The sequence below is a fragment of the Carassius auratus genome, chromosome 39 (genome assembly GCF_003368295.1).
Source record: "Carassius auratus strain Wakin chromosome 39, ASM336829v1, whole genome shotgun sequence".
Classification (NCBI taxonomy): Eukaryota; Metazoa; Chordata; class Actinopteri; order Cypriniformes; family Cyprinidae; genus Carassius; species Carassius auratus.
This window is the reverse complement of record NC_039281.1, coordinates 12,971,907-12,992,670: the sequence shown is the minus strand read 5'-3', so window position 1 is coordinate 12,992,670 and position 20,764 is coordinate 12,971,907. Positions and strand designations below refer to the sequence as shown.

Sequence of the window (20,764 nt, the reverse complement as noted above, 5' to 3'; positions counted from 1 at the left end):
ACGAATGGTGAATGCCTATCAAATGTCTGAGTGCTGGAACCACTCTTAAGTCAATTCTTTATATTATAACAATTTACATTAGCAATGAATATTAAAACTAGATTGTGTAAGATTACAAATCTCAAGAATATGTATACCTAATTAAGTTTACACCAAAACCATTTTTTTTTTTTTCAATTCACGATTGAGGATTGAGCTCTGTCTGGGGAGGTGGTGACGGTGGAAGGTCTGACTCGGCTCTGCTGCGTTTCACTGTTAAACCCTGATTGTGTGCCTTTCTGATGTGCCTGTACAAGTCTCCAGATTGTGTGTAACTGCGGTAACAGTAACTGCACTCATAAGGTCGCTCCCTAGTATGCACAATGGCGTGTCTCCTCAGGGTGTAAGCACAGGAAAAAGTCTTCCCACAAGTGTTACAAGTAGGCACGTCCTCTATGTAACTCCCAAGCGAGTCATGAAAATCCTCAAGGTACATGGCCTGCTGCTCCGGCTGGGAATTGGTTGGGAAAAGAGATGATGAAAAGCTGGTGGTTTCTGCTGCGGAAGTATTAGGACCTTGTGGTGAGGGAGGGAAAGAAAGCGGTTCTTGATGTGGAAGATGAATTAACGGATGTGCAGGTATGAACTGAGTATCAGTCAGCTCCTCAACATCATGGTTGCTGTCATTATAATCATCCACATGATCTATATCTTCACTTCTACACGGGCCGTCATCCGTGACCACAGTCTCGTCTACATCATCAGACTCTTCGTCAGAAATCACAATGGCCTCCACCTTCACTTTAAAGCGATCTTCATTTTCCTCTCTTGGTGGTTGCGAAAGAGATTTTTCACGCTTACTTTGCATGCTCCTTGTTTTGGGCAAAGAGTACTCATGTCTCCTTCCATTCTGACTCTCAGTGTGTTGTGAAGACCCTGGATTTCCTGCACCTTTATTCTGGATTTGGGGTTTTAGTGTTTGTACCTGAATGAAAACGCTAGGTTCATGTTCTTGGGCAGCACTAGCATTGTCCAGACTGCTCAGAGCCACGGCAGTGGTTACAACAGGATGTGTTTCTGTCTGAATTAGTTCTGTTGTACTACATGGACTTGAAAGTGCCGACTCGAGGCTTGCAGACCGTGCCGATGTTCTTGTCTTGTCAGGTCTAGGTGCAGAACGATATGTGGAAGCACCTGAACAAGAGTTACTAAAGGCTGGTTGCGAGTCCATTCCTGGTTGAGTCGTGTCTGCCATTTCTGATCTCTCTGTGCTGTGCGTGAGGAGATTAGCCATCCCTGCTTGTGTTTCAGACTTGGTATCAATATAAAGTGACATCTGTTGACTCGACTGAAGACAGTGTGCTGCTGCTCCATCTCTTCCTGTTTCTGCACCGGGTATGTCTTCTCCATTCGAGCCATCAAGTTCTCCAGGCTTAGCGGACTCATTTGCTCCGACTTCTACTCTTGTACTATCCGCCTCGGCCAATCCTCGTCCCTGAAGTCTTCTCTTACAAACTCGCACCACGTCGTTCATATGTAGGAAGCTGGCTGCGGCGAGCACGTCCTCTGGAGGGGGGTGGGCTGATAACCACAGAACCCCTTCGTACATGAAATCAAGGAGGAGTCCAAAGGCTTGTGGGGTCACGATATCTCCATTAATAGTGACTGTGTCTCTCTGTGGCCCTCCGTTGATTGTGCTGGTATTGCCCATTGACTGATCGGAGTAAAACATATGGAAAAAAGGGGAGAAAGAGGCCAACACGGCACGATGGGCTCTGAAATGAGTCAAGCCGACCTGCACGGTGCAGTCACATAGGAAACCTTGCAGACGCTGAGAGCGCAGGCTTGCCAAGAGCTGCTGACTATGTCCTGGAAACTCCATTTCTACTGACCACCTAGTAAAAATAAAGCCATTGTATACAGTTAATAAATATAGTTTATGCAGTGTTTCTATCAATAATTTTTTTTTAAATTCATAATATTATAATCTACGTAGTGTTAAGATGAAATGTTTCTTACAGAAATGTCCAGAGTGTTGACAAAGTTCCCACGTCCACTTTAAGATCAGCTCTTTTGAAGCACTATCATGTTTGTTTTATGGATCCACTGTCATTCTCTTGACATCAACATTTGTTCACGGATCAATAGCACAATACATTCATATGTTTGAATCTTGAAGCAATACAAATGGATTCCTCATCTCCTGGTATTCTTCACACAACATTTTTCCATAATGGGTTATTACCATAGACCGTGTTAAAGGTTATTAAACCAAACCTTCACCGGATCGACGTTATATAAATCAAAAGCAGCGCCACATATCCTTAAAATATCCTTCTAGTCAAGGGGACAGCATTTTACATATTTTATTTCTAATACATGATTTAAAAAAAAAAAAGACATTAGTACGCGATTGTGCAATGTTTTGTTTTAGAACAATACATCACGAACACACACTTCTACGTGCAGTACGGTCAGTTTAAGTGAAGAGTGTGGTCTGCCCCCTACTGACCGGGAGGAGAACGAAAGCGTACAAGTGTACACAAAGGATTTTGTTTTGGTTTCGTTTAAAATAAGTCCTTATTTTACAGAAACTGGTACAATAATTGTATAATATTGGAGAGGTAGTTGTTCAAGAATAATGGATATCTCTTTAATTAATGCGAATTCCTAAATTATTATGATCCTTGTATTTGATGCCATTCCTAGTGCTCTTATTCAGCTTTTGTCTGGCAATATATTTATCCAGTTTATAAATAATTTATACTATTTATAAATAATTATCCTTATTTTGCAATCACCTTAATAATCATCATGATTCTGTTTATTTAAGAGAAATGTCATGTTTTTTACATTTTTATTAGTTGTTTTTAACATATCTAAATAGTTTTTATTAAAAAACTTCAGTATTAATTATTTTAGTATTGTTAAATGTGTCTCTGAAACTATCTGAAATATACTAAATAAATCTATTTATTTATTTAAATGTTTTATTTCAAGTTTACATTACTTTTATTTCAAATTACATTTTTTAATGTTTTTGGTTTTAACTATAGTAAAAAACAGTATATTTACAAATAGTAAAGGTATTTTTTTAAGGCAAGGTTCACATCCGGACCTTTAAAGGGCTCCGGGAAGTGTGTTCTGGCTTTGTGGTGGCATTTGATAAGTTTTGGAGCCTGGTAAGTATTAAATAATAATAATAATAATAATAATAATACATTTTATTTATATTGCGCTTTTCTTATACCCAAAGCGCTACAGTGCTAAGTACAGTACAAAAATAAATACATTAAAAATACATTAAAAAAAAGAAAAAGAAAACAACAACAAGTATAATAGAATATACATCGAGTGTCACCAATTAGGACACAGACATCTTAAAAAGATGGGTTTTTAACTGTTTCTTGAAACTTGTTAGTGTTGGTGCATTCCTAATAGTTGAAGGAAGTGCATTCCACAATCTTTTGGTTCCAGGCAATGGTGGATGTGGATGAAACATACAGGGACCCTCTTCTGGGACAAGCTCTCTATCACGAGAAAGTGCTTACTGTCACAAGAGAGATTCATTTGAACAATTATAAATTCTATATATAAACTCTACTGTGCTTTATAATGAAGATTTTTTTTAAGTTGCTTGTGATTTATTTAATTTGTTTACAGACCTTCACAGTAGTTCATCTCACCTGTGAGACCAAACCAGGAGAACCGACCCCAAACATACCCTGGAGTGATCTGAACCCTCTGAGAAAGACAAGACTGCATTAAAAGAGATACAAAAATCTGAAACCAAGCTTAAAGTGGATTATGGAAGCGTGCACACATGTCATGTCAATCAGCTTTTTATACAAGGAGAAAACTTTCTTCTTGTGAACATGCAGAAGGACTAAAGACTAACCAGATGAAATATGATTTTACTTTCTATGAAGATCACCCAGGAAGGTTTTGTAAAATGAGTGTATCATATTGATATGTATATTAAAAGGTGAAAATAAAATGTTAAAAGCTGAGTAAAATAAGCGCTTTTTAACTGTGGTTACGTTCATGATCTAGGTATACTCAACATACACACTGCTTGTTTTTGCTCTGAATGACCACTAGGGGGAAGTAAGATACCGATTCACTGTAAGCAATAGTCTAATTTGTTGTATTTTGTAAATTATCAAGGGGAAAATGGCAATATATTTAACAAATCTTTGCTAATATTCACATCACTATTCTGTTAAAAGGAAAGTCAATCTGTCAACCCCATAAAAACGTCCAGCCTCTTATTTTCATGTCAAACTGAATTTGTTTGTTTGACGTTTACCTCTTTTAGTGTTAAAAAAATTGCAGTTGGGTCTCCACGGATTAAAAAAAAATATATAAATAAAAAAAAAAAAACAGTATAAATGGGTTAATTGGGCTTCTTGAGGTTGAAAAGGCTTTTTATCTTGACACGTTTGTTTTTTTTTTTTTTTTTTCCTCATTTCATATATTAGCCATACACATGAAGAATATTTATATATAACACTTTCTCTTCACTTTTTAAAAATCTTACAAATCTCCTGCTGTATTAAAATGTTCTATTATGGTTACAGATATTTATGGTTTAAACAGTAAGTAGTTGTATTGATCTTTAAAAAATCTAGTAAAGAATGTCAAAAAAAAAAAAAAAAGAGAAAAGAAAAAAAGATTCTTAACCTAGTAAAGATTTAGTTGGTTTTCCCAGCATAATAGACCACCAACTAGAAAGCTAGAAATGTACATTAAAATGTCCACATTTGATTTATGAGGAAAGGTTCAACATTTTGTTGCATATTTGGCACCGGCTAGGGAAACGTGTCCAGATGGACTACTTTGAAATACATGTTAGGATATAGCATCATGTACGGAATATATATAAAAAATGATACAAAATAGACAGTTTCCTTTTCACATATTAAGCTCAAGTTCTCAAAATGAATTATTAATTTTATGCCAATTAAAAAGTTCACTGGCAAAGGATCCACTGAAAGTGGGACATGTGGCTGTGCTTTCATCCTATTAACTTGTGCAAAGTTAACGTTTGGAGTCAAGTCCAAAGAGGGTTCTTTTTTAGATGAGATCAATTAGAGAAGATAAAAACAAGAAGCCTTACAATGAAAATGGAAATCAAATCTTTATTGTCATTCATAAAATAGAAATACAATCGAGTCATTGTATGAAATAGGAAACATATTAAACATTATCAGTGGAAGAAAGACTTAATTTTTTGTTGCTTTCTGTAGAGTTGCATAAACCTATAGTGTTTCCTGTTAAAACTCCCCAACCGCTAAATAGATGAGATCTTACAGAGCCCAACAGACCTGATTACAAAAACCTAAATCAACCCTTCAGAAAAAAGAAACATGGAAGAATTTGGTCATTTTGCTTGTAAAAATCCTCAGAATGGAAGAAGTTAGCTTCAGCAGACACTGTGGACAGCAACAGATGATCTTGACAACTGATGGGCCTCTGGACACAGCATCCAACTCTTTGCTACCGGGCTTAACAAACAGACAGTCTCAATTTACACTCAGCATAATCAGAACTGCATAAAATTAGGAACCCATATCAGGCTCAATTATATATAAAATCCTTTTAGTCACCCAAAATCTTCCTGATAAGTTGGCCATGCAAAAGACATAAAAAAGTGCAAATATGTACTCTACTGGATATTTATCTTCTTTAACAGTACCTTTAAAAAATACTGTACTTTGCATATCGTTCATACAGTTTTTGATTAGAAGAAAAACAAAAGAGACTAACAGGCACCATGTGTTTTAAGGACAGATTTAGCATTTTCATAAAGATGCAGATTTTCAATGAAAAAGTACATATTAACTATTTAAGGCCACAAATGATTGGATTTGGAATTGTCATTCTATCATCCTGATGTTTGAGACTTCATTTCTCTTCAGAAAATGGTTATTTGAATAAAAATCAAATACAAAAATGGCAAGTGATCACCAACTTTACTCCATACAAAAATCCTCACCATCATAATTCATCAATCTTGTAACTCAAATAACTTATTGTCTGCACATGAAAATATTTACAGGTAATCTTAAGGCAGAATAGAGGCAAGGCCAGAACTGATCATTATGATTTTTCCTACAGCATTAGGAACCCAGTGCTTTCTGGGTTAAATTTGAAGTTATGTGAGAGGATAAAGTCAATGGCCATTCACGATCGTCACATTCCTTAAAGCGATATCCCGACGCAATGGAAACGTGGGATGTGTGAGTGCAATGACTGAAATGATTCTGAGCACAAACCAGCCACCCTCGATAGGGCTCCTTGGTACAGCTGATTAGAAGAACATTGAAAATAACATAATAATCCAGTTGTACATCAGCATCATTCAAACAAACATTTCCTGTGTGGCTTTATTTGACATCGTTCAAGTAGTTTTTGCCTTCCAGCTCTTCATAGCTTCTTCAAGGAATTTTCACATAATACTCTGCAGTTCATTTCCCAAAGTTGGCAAAATCTGCAAAGGCATCTTGTTTAGGCTGTCCCATGGCAGGGCTCATCCCCATAACTGGCATTCCCGAACCCATGCCCATGCTTCCTGTCATCCCCATCTGAGCTGTAGACATGCCCATGTTCATATTCATTCCCATCATGCCCTGATTGACTGGCATCCCTCCCATGGTTGGCATGGGCATGGCGCTACCTGTCATGCCAGGCTGCATGCCCATGTTCATTCCTCCCATCATGGTCTGGGTGGGCGGTCTGACCATTGTAGGGGTAGCCTGCATGCCCAGGTTCATTCCAACAAAGCCCTGAGTCATCACATTCACAGGAGTCTGAACTCCTATTGCAAAAGAGAAGGAAAAAAAAAAGAAAATAAGGGCTACCGATATAATATAAATTATTTTACTGTCACTGCTTCTATGCTTAAAAGCAGGGCTTGAAAAAAAAAAAACCTCAATCGATTCACTCCGAGCAGAATTGATATGTTAACGTTTCTGTTCTTGCGTTCCTCTGATATTATTACTGTTCCAAAACCGGTTCAGGTGGAAGAAATACCGGTTAGTATTTTTTTTTTATAATAATAAAAAAAAATATAAATTATTTGCCTATAATTTGTCTAATAATAATAATAATAAAAATATAATAATAATAATAATAATAATAATAATAAAGTATAGTGTTTTCTTTACTCAAAAAGAAAAGTAAAAAAAATAGAGATCTAACGCTTAGTCACAGCATCATCTTCTCTAGATTTTGGCCAAATGTAAGCTAAAACGAAACTGAAACCAATGTTGGGTCTCTTTCAACACAAAATCAACTGTTTCCGTATTCGCAATGCATTTGAATGACAAAGTATTATAAAAATAGCCTAGCTATGTTTACAGTGTTTATTAAAGCCTAACTGTTTGTAAACAGTTTGTGTCTGCATTATGTCTATTTTTTTTCTCTCTAATATATATATATATATATATATATATATATATATATATTAGAAAATGGAAAATATGTATTGCACATAGAGAGTATAGGAAAAGCTAACAAGCTTTTGTCTTTGTTGAATCTTTCTCAGATGTTTCCAAATGTCGAAATTGGGTTGTGCATCTATCTGTGCATGATGGTGTCCAGTGCCTCTGGCAAGCGGAGCTTCTCAAAGTTGGGAATAATCAAAGGAGAGCTGCGGTCCTCAGTTGGGCAGGAAAGGCTAAGCATGCTGGCACTTGAGTGTCGAATTCATGCACCAACGCCCTTTTTGCGATGCAGCGTCAGGCCCAGTTTGGTCTTAATCTGGCCCTGAAGGCGGTGCATTGCCATTGAGATTTACCTATGATGAGTTCACAGCTGAGCGGACATTTCACTCGTTGGCTTTAGCGTCACATTTGCATATGCGGTACTGCTGGAATTCATGATTGGTTGACAGCAAATTTCAAATATTAAATGGAACGATAAAATAATGTTATTAACCGTTTAATGGCCTTTTCAAATTTTCGATTCTGCTCGGAACTATAAAATTAGATTTCATTTCTGTTTCTGGTTCTGTTCCTGTCAAAATTTTGTTCATTTCTGTTTTTTCGTTCTCATCAGAGCCCTGCTTAAAAGTAATAATTAATTTCTTTCCAAAATAAATAAATTAATAAACACTTACTGACCACAAACTTTTGAACAGTAGCGTAACTATTTTTATTACTTACTTGGAAAAATATGACAATATAAAATTAAATGATAACAGTAAGAAGGTTTCAAACGGCCAAGAGACCAATGTGTTCATGTATTTGTATCTGAATCTAGTTTGCTCTTACTATTAAACTTTTATGTTATGTTATTATACCTATGCAGTGCTTCCCACACACTTGCACTCTATGTGTGGAGGCACTTCCCCATGGGGGAAAAATAACAGCAGACGGGATGATTGATTGAAAATGCTAATTAATTCTCTGCCAGCAGAAGGCGCTTTTGGAGCGACAGAAATAGCGTTTTTTCTATGTAAACAAAGCAGCGCTGCACTCATGAACACTGCTTTATCAAGCATTGTAGGAAACATTAAATGACATCGGACGTTTGTAAAGACAGTCAGTTCCTTTCAAAGATGCATTTATATAAAACCACCTGTTCCAAGTTTTGACTTCGAAAAGTGCAGTCAAAGCCAAAGCCTTTTGGACACTCTATTTGTGGTGGTCAGTGTTGGTTTATTTGTGGCATCCGCCACAATATCAATGTATGAGAAACTGTACTGCTATACATTTATATTTTCATACGTTACATATTTTTGTTAGTTTATGTTTAGTTAGTTACTAATATTCTCCACTCCTCATATAGACCATTTGTTTGAATTCTTTGAGCTCATTTGATTTTCTGTACTCCAGATTCCAGCCTGTCCCAGACACTCTACATCAGTATCTTTGCTTACCTTGCTGCATCATGTTGAGTGTGGGTTGAGAAGGTTTGGGTGCCTGCATGCCAGGACTAAGGTAGTCCAGGCTTATGTCTACATTAGAGTTGGACCAGGTGGACGGCAAAGAGGCTTTGGTATTGGGGTTCTGCGGTTGCTGGGGCATCAGTGAACTCCCCATTGACTGAAGGGGCTGCAAAGACAAAGAAAAGCAAATCGGTTTTAGAACAAACCACATATAATAGTGCTCATAGGATCAAAAACAATGTTTTCTCTGATTTTGTTAAGATGATACTGCTCTGCTGCAGTTCAAGCATGATAATTAAAATTCTCAGATGGCCATGAATGTTTGCCCATGGCAGAATGACACAAGTCAGCGAAGATGAAATGCAGAATTAATACTCCAGAACACTACACTGTGGTCTTTCAGGGTTATCAAGACTCTTGAATAAATAAGACAAGAGATGTCTAGCTAGCTAGAGGCGTTGTCTTCTAAAATTATTTCAGCATGTTAAAATGCATCTCAAGTCCCTCTAATTATACCATCGGGGTGCTGCTTTTTTCTTTAGCCAAACAAAACTTGCCATTTAAAGTAGGTCAGGCTTTTAGCATGCAAATATTATCTTTGTGCAAGGCTTTTCTTTCAATTTAATGGTTTTCTGACTTAAACTTGTTCATCCTCATTCTGCCATTCTCTGTGATGGGCGTCCCAGGGGACTGGGGTTGATGGGTAATGAGGAGGGGGTGGGTGGAAAATTGTGCCGATGCTGCGTGTTAACCCTCACTCGTTTTGCTTTCATGTTGCCTGCTCTCTAAACCACTGGCTCTGAACCTCGGCCAGAATAGTCTTTTCTTGCGTAAATAGTGTTTAGTGTGCAGTTCCACTTAGATGAGCTGCATTAAGTACTCAACAGATGGGGATCTGAATGAAAGCCACATTATGTATGTGCAACTCTACATCACTTGGTTTCATCTTTATTTTTTAGTATGCTGTAATCGTAATGTTGAGGGACGGCAATGCACAAAAATCTATTGTAGGTGCACTACCTAATGAAATACAGACACTCGTTTGCAAGATAAAATAAGTTTTTATAACAGCATAATCAAATTTTTTTGCCTTTTATTTGTCATTTTTGTGGGGCTTATAGGTTGAGATTGCTGCCATTTTTTGTACCCCTAAAAGATGACTAAATAAACATTTAAAATCTACACTATCATTAGTTACAAACCAAGTTTGTACAAGTCTCTTCTGTTAAACAAGGCTGCATCTATTTGTTTTATATCAAAATGGGAAAGAAAACTGTGCTCTCCAAAGCATTTCCTAAGGTCTCAATTAAAAAAAAAACATGATATTATAATATCAAACCAAGGCATCATAAATATATAGTAGATACGTTGAGAAAAAGTCTCAAAGGTAGCAGGCACCTGTGATTTGGACGATGGCATGCCAGTCGTCTGAGAGGAGGTCATGGAGAAGTTCATGCTTTGGGAGGTGCTGAAGTTAGTGGTCTGAGATGAGCCCAGTAGGTCAAAAAGGTCAGATGAGGGTGCTGTGGATGCAGGGGCAGGAGCAGGGGCCACCTGCAGACCTGAGAAAAGATCTATTCCTGCAGGGTTTACAGGCTGAGCTGCAGGGACGGCTGGCTGGGCTGCAGAAAAAGCGTTCCAATCACCAAAGTCTCCATTCCCACTGGATGCTGGGGCTGAAAAAAACAAACACTTTAGAGATCACAAATAACACGGGAGAAAGTTGTAATAGTTATGTAGCTTTTTGATCAAAAGGCATATTTGTGCTTTTATTGCACAAACTCCACAATCTTGCTACATGTCAGGCTTTATCATCTAGCAGAGGATGTCCATTTGTATGCAAATGAGCAATACAAAAATCTCGAGAAATGCAAGAGAACCAGTAATGAAACTATCAGGGCACTGAAGATGCATGAACATCAAAAGAATCTCAGACTCTCCATCACTTCAGCTCAGTCACTCCCCAAAAAAGAGGGTGACGTGTCACACCCAACAAGAGCTGAAGTGTGTCTGTGCTCATTAGCTTTTAGCACAGCTGCCCACCATATGGCTGCCCCCTCCTCTCACTATTTAAGAGCTTTCTGCTTGGAGTATTTCATAAACAGGCAGCTGAGGATAGCAAACTCCAGTCCAGCAGAAAAAAAGCCTTTTGTTATATTCCCAGAACTATATTTAAATAACTATATAAAAACACACACATATCACCGCTTTATGTCTTACAAGTTGCACTCCCTTAAGGCATTTATTTTAACATGCGAGTTTAGTTAAAATAATAATACGGAGACTTTTAACGAAAGCCAGTAAGGGGTTTTTTTTTGTTGTTGTTGTTGTTGTTTTTACTTTTGGTGTTGCATATCTTTTAAAGAACATAAGTAACAATATATTAGGGATAATAATAAGGTTGTGATGGTTGACTAATGGATTACTAACTTCAACAAATTTATCTAGACTTTCTGCTGGTTACTAGTCCTGATATTATTAGTGGTGGTGCATTAAATATTAATCTATAAGCATTTTGATTCTACCTGTTAGACAGATTTCACAGTAAAATCTTTGAGTTGTATTTAAATTCTTCCCATGCTGCTACATACATGCTTTTTTTTTCTGAAGTTGAAAAGGGTATCATGAGACCCCAGCGTTCTGTTCCATTCAGTTGCACTACATTCAGCAGTTTCTGAACGTCTTATTTAAACTGCCCTGAGAAACACACCTGATTGGGGTCATATGAACCCAAAACCAGTCTAATTATACAGGGTTTTCTTAAAACCAATTAACTCAGGAGTCATTCAAAAACACAAAGTGAAAAGTCACTTTTAACAGCACACTATTGTTATTATTTAATTACTACTTATTTCAAACCTATTTCAAAATTTTAAATAACTTTTCTATCATATATAATAGATATCTAAAATATTTTAGAATTTCACTTACTAACACTTCAATAGTACTTCAATACAAAATACTTTGATGTTCAAGAGACATTGCTTATTATAAAGGTTTGAAAACAGTAGTGCTGCTTAATTTTGTTTCTTTGATGAAAAAAAAAAGTTCAAAAAGAACAGCATTTATTGAAAAATATACGTAAATCTTTTGTAACAATGTAAAAATCTGAACTGGCACTTTTGATAAATTTAATGTGTAACATTTTTATATATAAAAATATAATAATACTGACCCAAACTTTTGAACAGAAGTATAATGTTGTAGTAAGTAGAAGTAAAAATAATAAAGTTTCAGTTTCAGGCTTTATTTTTGACCTAATGGTTTGTTGGAGGTTATATAAACATACCAGCTGATGATGGAAGACTGACTGCAGCTGCAGGAGAAGAGAAATCGGCAAAACCTCCAATCAGGTCAGAGCTTGAAACTAGAACGAAAGAGAGAGATTCAATTATGACATTCTAGGTTGGTAAAACATATCAATCCCCTATTAATGTCCTAAGGAAAGGACAAAAATGGAGAGCACAGATATAAAAACTTCTGTTGGGCTCTGTAGGAGGCACACACACAAACACACTCTACGGTCACGTTACATTCCAGCAGCCTGTGGCTGGAGTAATATGGAGGAGGACAGATGCAGCTGTTTGGCTGGTGGAGGAGTGAGCAGGACAGTAAAGAGAGGGATCGACACATCTGCTCAGCATTACACACCCACCAGGGACCGCTTTGACATCTGGCCCCGGTGACTAAATGCTCCAGCAGGAGCGCAGGAGAGCGCATATGCTAAACTTTACTATGCACCCCTCCCTTTCAGGATACGTCCACATTGACAAATTAACGGCATAATGCTTCCTGCTACCTTCACTTATTTCCTCATGCCTTATATATTCTTCACCTAGACCTTGCACAAATACTCATTATTAGTATTTGACCAGAAAAGTAGTTTGACGGAAATGTTTACCTTAATGTAAATGTAAATGACTGCTAATACGCATCAGTGTTCAATGCTTACTGTCCACTGCAAGATTCATGATGCTTGCTATGAATGTCCCACTCCATTGTGGTTTCTGTCAGCTCTCGGGGCGATACTTGATTACCTTTAGGGGTGGTTTGAAAACTTCCTAACATGTTTTGTGAGCATAAAGCACTCTTGGGATTTATTTCTACAGTTGTGACAAGTGGCAGAATTTATCGACTAGTCAGCAGTGCAACCCTATTTCTTTAAAGGAAGAAACCTTCAATATTACTTCTCCTTAGTGCCCTTAAGTGAACTTTTCTTGCATGTTCAGTTGTAAACGTAGTGCTGAACCACAAATCAAATAAATATTTTACATTTTACAAAAAAAAAGAATGCCATGATATTCTTAACTTAGAGTAACCCAAAGAAGATGCATGTTACTACTGTTACCTTGGGAAGCTGGTTGAGCAGGCGCAGGATCTGCTGAGAACAAGTCCACCAAACCAGAACTGGGCTGGCTCACTGCTGATGTGGTCTATGGCAACAAAGGACCCACAAACTGAATACACTCTTAACAGCTACCATAAGATGTCAGTGTAGAGTCTACGTTGTTTTGAATACAAGTTTAACATTACACTTCTCTCTATTTATTAACAAATCTCTGCCAAAAGTTGCATCATCTATGTAAATTAAACAGGAAAAGACTAGTGTTGGTAGCTAGTGTTTCTCACATCTACCTGGCTTGTGTTTGTATTGCTGGAGGGTTTATCGCCAGTGTAATTTGCAGCTGCTCCCAGACTTATGGCTTTGGAGGGAATGCCTCCTCTCTTACGAGTGGTCTCTGTGGCCTGGACGATCTGGACGCTTTTGGTTGTCACGGTCTCTGCATCATCTTTAAATTCTGATTTCCCTGACTGCCCGTTTCGCGTTCCCCGACGGTCCTCATCTCCTTCACTATACAGAAAAGATAAAGAATGAGCTGGTGCAAGATCGCTAACAAAATGCGTCCTTGCTTTGAGAATAAGTAGATAAAACACAATCAGTCAACTGTCAACAATTTGTTCATATAATTAGTTATAACATTTATGCTATTTGTGTTTCAAAAAAACTAAAGAAGACTTGGCAGAACAGAGTTTTCAGGTGATCTGAGAGGGGAAAGTGAGACAGCCTGGGGGTCCTGACCTGAATCTGTCAGGCGAATCGTCCCGGTCTTTTCTGCGGAACATGTTAATGGTGTCATCAATAGTGCTTCCGATCTTATCGCTGATCTCTCCCAGTTTCTCACTGAAAGGGAAAGCCCCCTTACCCCAGTCTTCATCCCATTTTGAGCGTGAATCTCTACTATCAAACCTGTCCTCAGCTGCAGGATGCATAAACAGGACAGGAAAAGTGTTATACTACAAACACATTATACAGTCAAACTTCATTTAGAAACTATATATGGAAATATAAGAAATAAAAGGTGAATCCAATAAAAACATGTCTGGGTAATTAGAAAAAAAAGAAAAACAAATACATTTTGCAAAAAGAAAATGAAGCTTATTGATCAATTAAACACATTTTCAGACCCATTTCAATTTCTCTAATGCAGTTGGATGTTTTACTTCAGAAGTTGATAGTAAATTTCATTATTCTTAATAGTTATGGTTAGTAATTTAATTAGCATAAATTAAAGGCAGTACAATAAATATTACCATGAAGTCATAATAAACAGTTAATTAAATTAATATGCAATTTTCCTTTCTGTTGATTATACTTTTTGTAAGGGTGTGCTTAATTGTCGAGAAAATAATTAAAAAACTTAATGCTGTTATGCAAAATAAAAATAAAACAATTCCGGAGGTGGGGTGAAATATGACCCAGTGTGAGATTCACCCACTGATTTGATGTCAATGTAAGGAGAAGTGAAATCAGGCTATGATGCTTCCTCTTGGGGCATATTTCATAACTAAGAACTGGGATTGGGCTGTGGTTAAATTACTGAATAAATGTGGAAGCCACCATCTCAAAAACAAAATAAAATACATGTATATCAAGTTTCATTAAACTTTAGAGCTAAACGACTGTCAAATGAAATATGATAGCAGTTAATTCAGTTAAAGTTAAAGCAATACAAATAATGCATGCATTTTTTTTCTTCCCAATCAAGGACATTGAAAACATAATTTATGTTCTCATTTGAAAACACAGCTATGCTGGGTTTCAAAATAAATCTACAGTACAGTTCACTCATCTGGCAGTGCAAACCCTCCAGGGACAACAACAGTGGAGAGGAGACAGAGGACCTCCTTGCTTTCAGAGTCCCGATTAGATTTATTCCTTATGATAAATATGTTTTCTGCGTGATGTTAAAAAATCCTTGCAAACCTTGATAAATTTGACAGTGAAAATGGTGTGTATGTGTGTGTGCGCAAGTGAGAAAGAGAGAAAGTTAGGGACTAACAGTATCTGAAGCCTGACATACTGTCAGAGGACACGCCAATGTACTTGTCCCTGTTTTTCTTGGCCTTTTTCCTCTCCTCTCTCAATCGGTCATCATCCTGGATAAACTCCATCAGCTCCTTCACTTTCTGACGCACATTGACACCCTGGTCCTTGCCATTCTCATCTGAAACACAAACCCCATTCATCCATCACGGACTAGTACCTGAGCGACATCAAAGAGTCTACATGACAGATGAATAATTATATAAGCTTTTGCTTTTGTGCATTTTACTCACCTACATAATGATAGCTATCAATCGAACGCAAGTCAAACAAGTGCTCTCTTGCACTGGTGATAACCCGTTCAGAACCATTTCTGATCAGGTACGCCAGCAGCAGTAAAGACTGAGGTAGAGAGGACAGTCAAGTTCATGACAGATGACAGCTAAACAAAACATATTCAGTCATATACCGTCCTCACTACACCATACCTTGTAAACTCTCCTCCAGTTTTTCTTGTTGTCTTTCAGCATTCTAGTCCACAGCATGTTCATTACCTCTGGAAAATGCTCGTACATAAACGTGTCCCTGAAATGAAACAGAAATAACAAAAGCTTATCTTAGAGGAGACTCTTCATATTGGAAGAAAGTGTTATTGCTATTCCGAGAAAAAAAGAGTGACAAATCAAAAAACCCTCCACTTGCCTGGCGATTTCACCCATTAACTGTCCAGATGGTCCCCACGGGTCATCATTGGTGGCTTCGCGAACTTTAGACTCAGTTTCTGTATAGTTCATCACAACATTGGTTCTGTAAAAATAAGATTAAAACAACTTCCTTTCAGTAAAGTCAAACATCACTTATTTGGACTGACTATAAGATAAAAATTATATCAGCAGGAAAAAGAGCCTTTCAACAAAGACAAAATATATAAACGATAACATATATGAATTACTGAGTGGCAGAAAACCAAATGAAAAAATTCATATAATTTATTTGTAAAATGACAAAAATTGTAAAAATTGGTAAATCCTCTGTGGTTCATGGGGTGAAACTTGTTTTAGGCACTGTAAACGAAGGTCCATAATGACCCGCCACAGGTTTTTTTTTTTTTTTTTGCACATTATTTCTGACAGTGATCTTGTGCTTTTCCATACAAAAGCTTACAGTTAGCAGGGGATGTTAAGCTCAAAAAAAAAAAAAAAACATAATAACAGTATCAAACATTTATTCCATATGACTTATGCGCTACATCCAAATCATCTGAAGCAATATGAAATTAGAAACATTTCGGTCATACAAATTTTGGTCTGTTTTCATAATTAAGTCTCAATAACACTTGTGCTCATTTAAACCTTGTGCTAATCACATTTTGGTTGCTAAACACATGAGAATATGGACATTATGCAAATTATCTATTTGGTGTTTCAAGGCGGAAAATCATATGGGTTTCAAACATCATGAAGGTGTGAGAATGATGAGAGAACAAAAGAGAATGACAATGCTATACGGGTTAGGCTATTTGTTTACAGTTTATAAACACACTACAAATAATTTCCCATTTAAACTATTTATATATAATATATATAAAGCATCTATTTGTTTATAATGCAATCTGGTAAGTACCATTTTAAAAATCCCCTAAGGTTGCATCACTGGTGTCAGTAAAATGTATATTTGTATTCCAGATTTAAAAAATGAAAGCTAGACCAGTCATTTAAATAATGTCTAAACCAATCATAAATCTCAGACCCCACCTTCATTTGAATACTGGACGGAAATTAGTAGCACCAAACTCGTATTACATGAAACCAGTTTAGCACTAGAGGGACATAAAAAGTGGTTATACAAGACACACAAGATCTCAGTATATGGGTGGGGTTAAGGACAGACTCGCTGAGAATAGAAACAAAATAGATCAAATATTCAAATAGAAACACTCTATGGAGTCCCCAGTCTATCCTAGTCCTGCCGTTTGCTTTAGAAAATGTATAGTGTCTCAGTTTACAGGGAAAAAAAATACCTGAGTATTGCCATGCTCAATTGAAGTAGAAACATAAGTAAGCTGAAATGAGTAAAAATAAATTAATTAAATTTTAAATGTTATGCTCCTTACTATATACTGTGATGCAGCGTCCCGAAGCGATGAGACAAAAGCATTAAAACCCATTATAAACGAGGCATTTGTTGCATCTAGTGGGGACATAATTACTGATTTTAATGATTTATACAGTCTTTTTACGCGTTGCATTGCACCGCGTAAACATATAACCATGTCTGCATTTGTCATCGGACACACGACAAACAACAAGCACTACACTACACTGCTTAAAACTCGCCTTTGAGTCATCAGTGGCAAATCCTTTACATATGTAAACGTACTTACAGACTGTGAGTCAGAACAACAGCATTGTAGTCTTGTCTCCCAGGATCAGGAAATAGTCCTCCTTAAAATGTGCTGCACACATCTGAATATTTGGGTTGAACTGTTCTGGAACAGTGTTGTAAATAAAACTTAAACACTGATTTCTAGTCATGCCATCTTTTGGAAGGTCATTGTTTTCGCAATGAAACACACAGTGTCTTCACAACATGGCGGCTGCGGTGGCAGCAACAATAAAGTTATGCTTTATTTCTTTGCGTGATCATTTGGCCAGCCTTATTCCCACATAGTGACATAGACGTGAGGTTGTGTTATAATGAGCCGATTTAGTTAGGCGTGACTAAGTCTTAACTTTGATAAAGAATATCTCTTTGGATTTGAGACTTTATTCTTTGCAACTTTGAAGATCGTCTTTATGTCCCAAGAGCTTGTAACACTCCAAAGAGAAAGGAAAATTTAAATCACATCACATGACCCCTTTAAATGGTATCACAATACCATCTACTACACTAAATATGGTAATACTGAAGTCTCTCTGTGGTATCTCAGGACTTTCACACCATTTAGGAACAGGCTCATTGCTTTACCAGCATGAAGCTAAATTCCCCACACTTTGTCATTCCACCCATGGCTACGCTTGGCAAGTAGTCTGTTAATAAGCTAAATTTCTTTTTTTTCTGCTACATGGTTTCCAAAATTGCTTTGCAAAAACAGGAAATTATTTAATTTCTATTTTTGGGAAGTCATGATGAGTGACGAATATCTAGAATAAATGGTATTGATTGTTTATTTTATATATTTCTATTGCTTCTCCAGAGATTTCTTTGTAGTCTCTATTAAGTGGCTAAACTCCTTAACATGCAATAGAATGCACTATAGTGTCAAATACTTCATATAGCATAGAAAATGACAGTTTCAGGGACGTACCCACTTATCAGGCAACACCCAAAGGTTTGTGCAAGTCATATTTGTGTATTAAAGCTTTCAATAACTGCTTTTCCATACTGCCAGAAAAGGGCAAGGTAGCAATGGATTAAAAAAAAAAAAACACTCAGGTTCAGAGTCATACAATAACCTATTTAATGATCAATATGCTATTTAAAAAAAAAAAAAAAAAGGTTTAAACCATACAAGCCATAGTGGTCCTTCAATCAGATGAGTTAACAACTCTCTCTGAGAAACACTCAGAAAGTCTAAGAAACAGACTATGAAAAGCAGGTTATTATTATTAAGACAGAGATTTGTTCTTGACTGTGGGACTTCTAAAGAAAGACATAATTCTAAATTGCTGTGTTTTCCCACTTAACAACCTTGTAAACCATTCATAAAGACAGTAGCTGACAGTGTGCTGTTTCTGAGTGAGTGGACCCAATTTTTAAGAAAAATAATAAAAGAGGGTCTCAAGCAAATACCTACAACAAAAGATTTTGGCATCATCCAAGAATCGTTACGTACAAGCAAACATGACAGCGTGGCATTAGTGTACTAAAGCCCTGAATGCACAGAAGACCACTGACCTCTATTAATGTTTATCATTTAAATGTTTTTAATTATGGGACACAAACGGTTAAAAAAAAAACAAGATAAAATAAATAATTTAAATAAAAATATAACACTGCCATATTTCGATTTATGTTGGAATATAACAGAAATATGTTCCTGGGGTATTATGTTCCTGTCCCAAAGGGTTAAAACACAAGTTTCAGTCTAACATTAAGTGTAAACAGACTGACACCATACAAATATGAACAATTATTATTTTTTTATTTTTTTATTTTGCTTTTTCAGGCTAGCTGATTAGCTTGAATAGTATCTGACAATTGCTGTCAAACATAAAAACATGTTGCTGCCACTCCAATGCCAAGTAAAACACAGACTCTTACTTTATATTTAAACAGTTTTCTCACTCAGAAAGATTTACAATCAACACGTTAGTCAGGTGTATAAAGCACTTTTAAACACAAGCGCCATGTTTTCAAAACCAACCCAAGTTTAGCAACTGTCATAAAATTAGCCGCCGAGTTAACAGCAAGGAAGTTTAAGGGTACCATTTGTCTCGTAAACAAATTAAGTCGTAGTAAACAAGTGAACACGTCTGATTGAGTATCGTAACCGACCCGAAAACGAAAGTTGCTACATATATTGACGAAATATGTTACTTTTAAGGGGACAACAAAGCTGTAGTTAGCCACTGTGCTAGCTCGAGAGTGTGATGTGACGTCAATGAGTGCGTACGTGTCTCATTCTCAACAGGTATGAGACAGGACACCGAAATACTTTCGAAAACATTCGCAATACTCACGCTTTATCAACTAGCTCCCTCACTTTCCACATATTCAACATCTTGGCGGTGTTACTGGGTCTTTCGGTCGGGAAAACGGGTGTTCCAGCCCTTGAAATCCGCTGGTCGTGCCAGTCGAGACGTCACGAAAGACAGCGCATGAACTCTAAAGTACGCTGCTCCAGACAGCGGTGGACGGACAGGTTACCACGGAAATGCGCTATCACTACGGAAATATCGTAGGCTGCTTATGGCTGCTTCAGCAGAACACTACATCCTTGATGAAGAATGTCGCAAGTCACATTAACATAACCTCACAGAAGTGGTTAGTGAATGATAATAAAAGTAAGGCATGGGTTTGTTTAAACCTATTGTGAGAATGAATGAAACAATTATATATATATATATATTCTATCTCTTTAAATTCACATTAAAATTGTAATTGTGCTTGGTAAGTCAATTCATATTTGAGAACTGATATTGAAATAACTAGAAACTCAATTTATATAATTGTTTAATAATAATTATTTATATAATTAGATATAGAATTCAACATATATATGAAATAGAATGAATGATATAATTATATATATATATATATATATATATATATATATATATATATATATATATATATATATATATATATATATATATATATATATATATATATATATATATATATATATATATACATACATACATACATGCATACATATATATATATATATATATATATATATATATATATATATATATATATATAATTATATCATTCATTCTATTTCATATATATGTTGAATTCTATATCTAATTATATAAATAATTATTATTAAACAATTATATAAATTGAGTTTCTAGTTATTTCAATATCAGTTCTCAAATATGAATTGACTTACCAAGCAC

The 20,764-nt window shown here is 36.3% G+C and overlaps 2 protein-coding genes across 2 annotated transcripts; both read right to left on the bottom strand.

Annotated features, from left to right (window-relative positions):
- Positions 1–133: 133 nt before the first annotated feature.
- On the bottom strand, positions 134–1,868 carry LOC113057986 (zinc finger and BTB domain-containing protein 3-like). Its single transcript, XM_026225644.1, has one exon. It carries the CDS (start codon positions 1,859–1,861, stop codon positions 179–181), a length of 1,683 nt encoding a protein of 560 aa, XP_026081429.1. The 5' UTR covers positions 1,862–1,868; the 3' UTR covers positions 134–178.
- A 3,232-nt stretch (positions 1,869–5,100) lies between these two features.
- LOC113057985 (clathrin interactor 1-like) lies at positions 5,101–20,065 on the bottom strand. The gene is made up of 12 exons (XM_026225643.1): positions 19,880–20,065; positions 15,900–16,004; positions 15,686–15,782; positions 15,491–15,599; positions 15,214–15,378; positions 13,953–14,130; positions 13,508–13,724; positions 13,221–13,305; positions 12,162–12,239; positions 10,271–10,548; positions 8,864–9,038; positions 5,101–6,799 (listed from the first exon to the last, which is right to left on the bottom strand). Exons 1-12 carry the CDS (start codon positions 19,918–19,920, stop codon positions 6,450–6,452), a joined length of 1,878 nt encoding a protein of 625 aa, XP_026081428.1. The 5' UTR covers positions 19,921–20,065; the 3' UTR covers positions 5,101–6,449.
- Between the last annotated feature and the right edge of the window lie 699 nt (positions 20,066–20,764).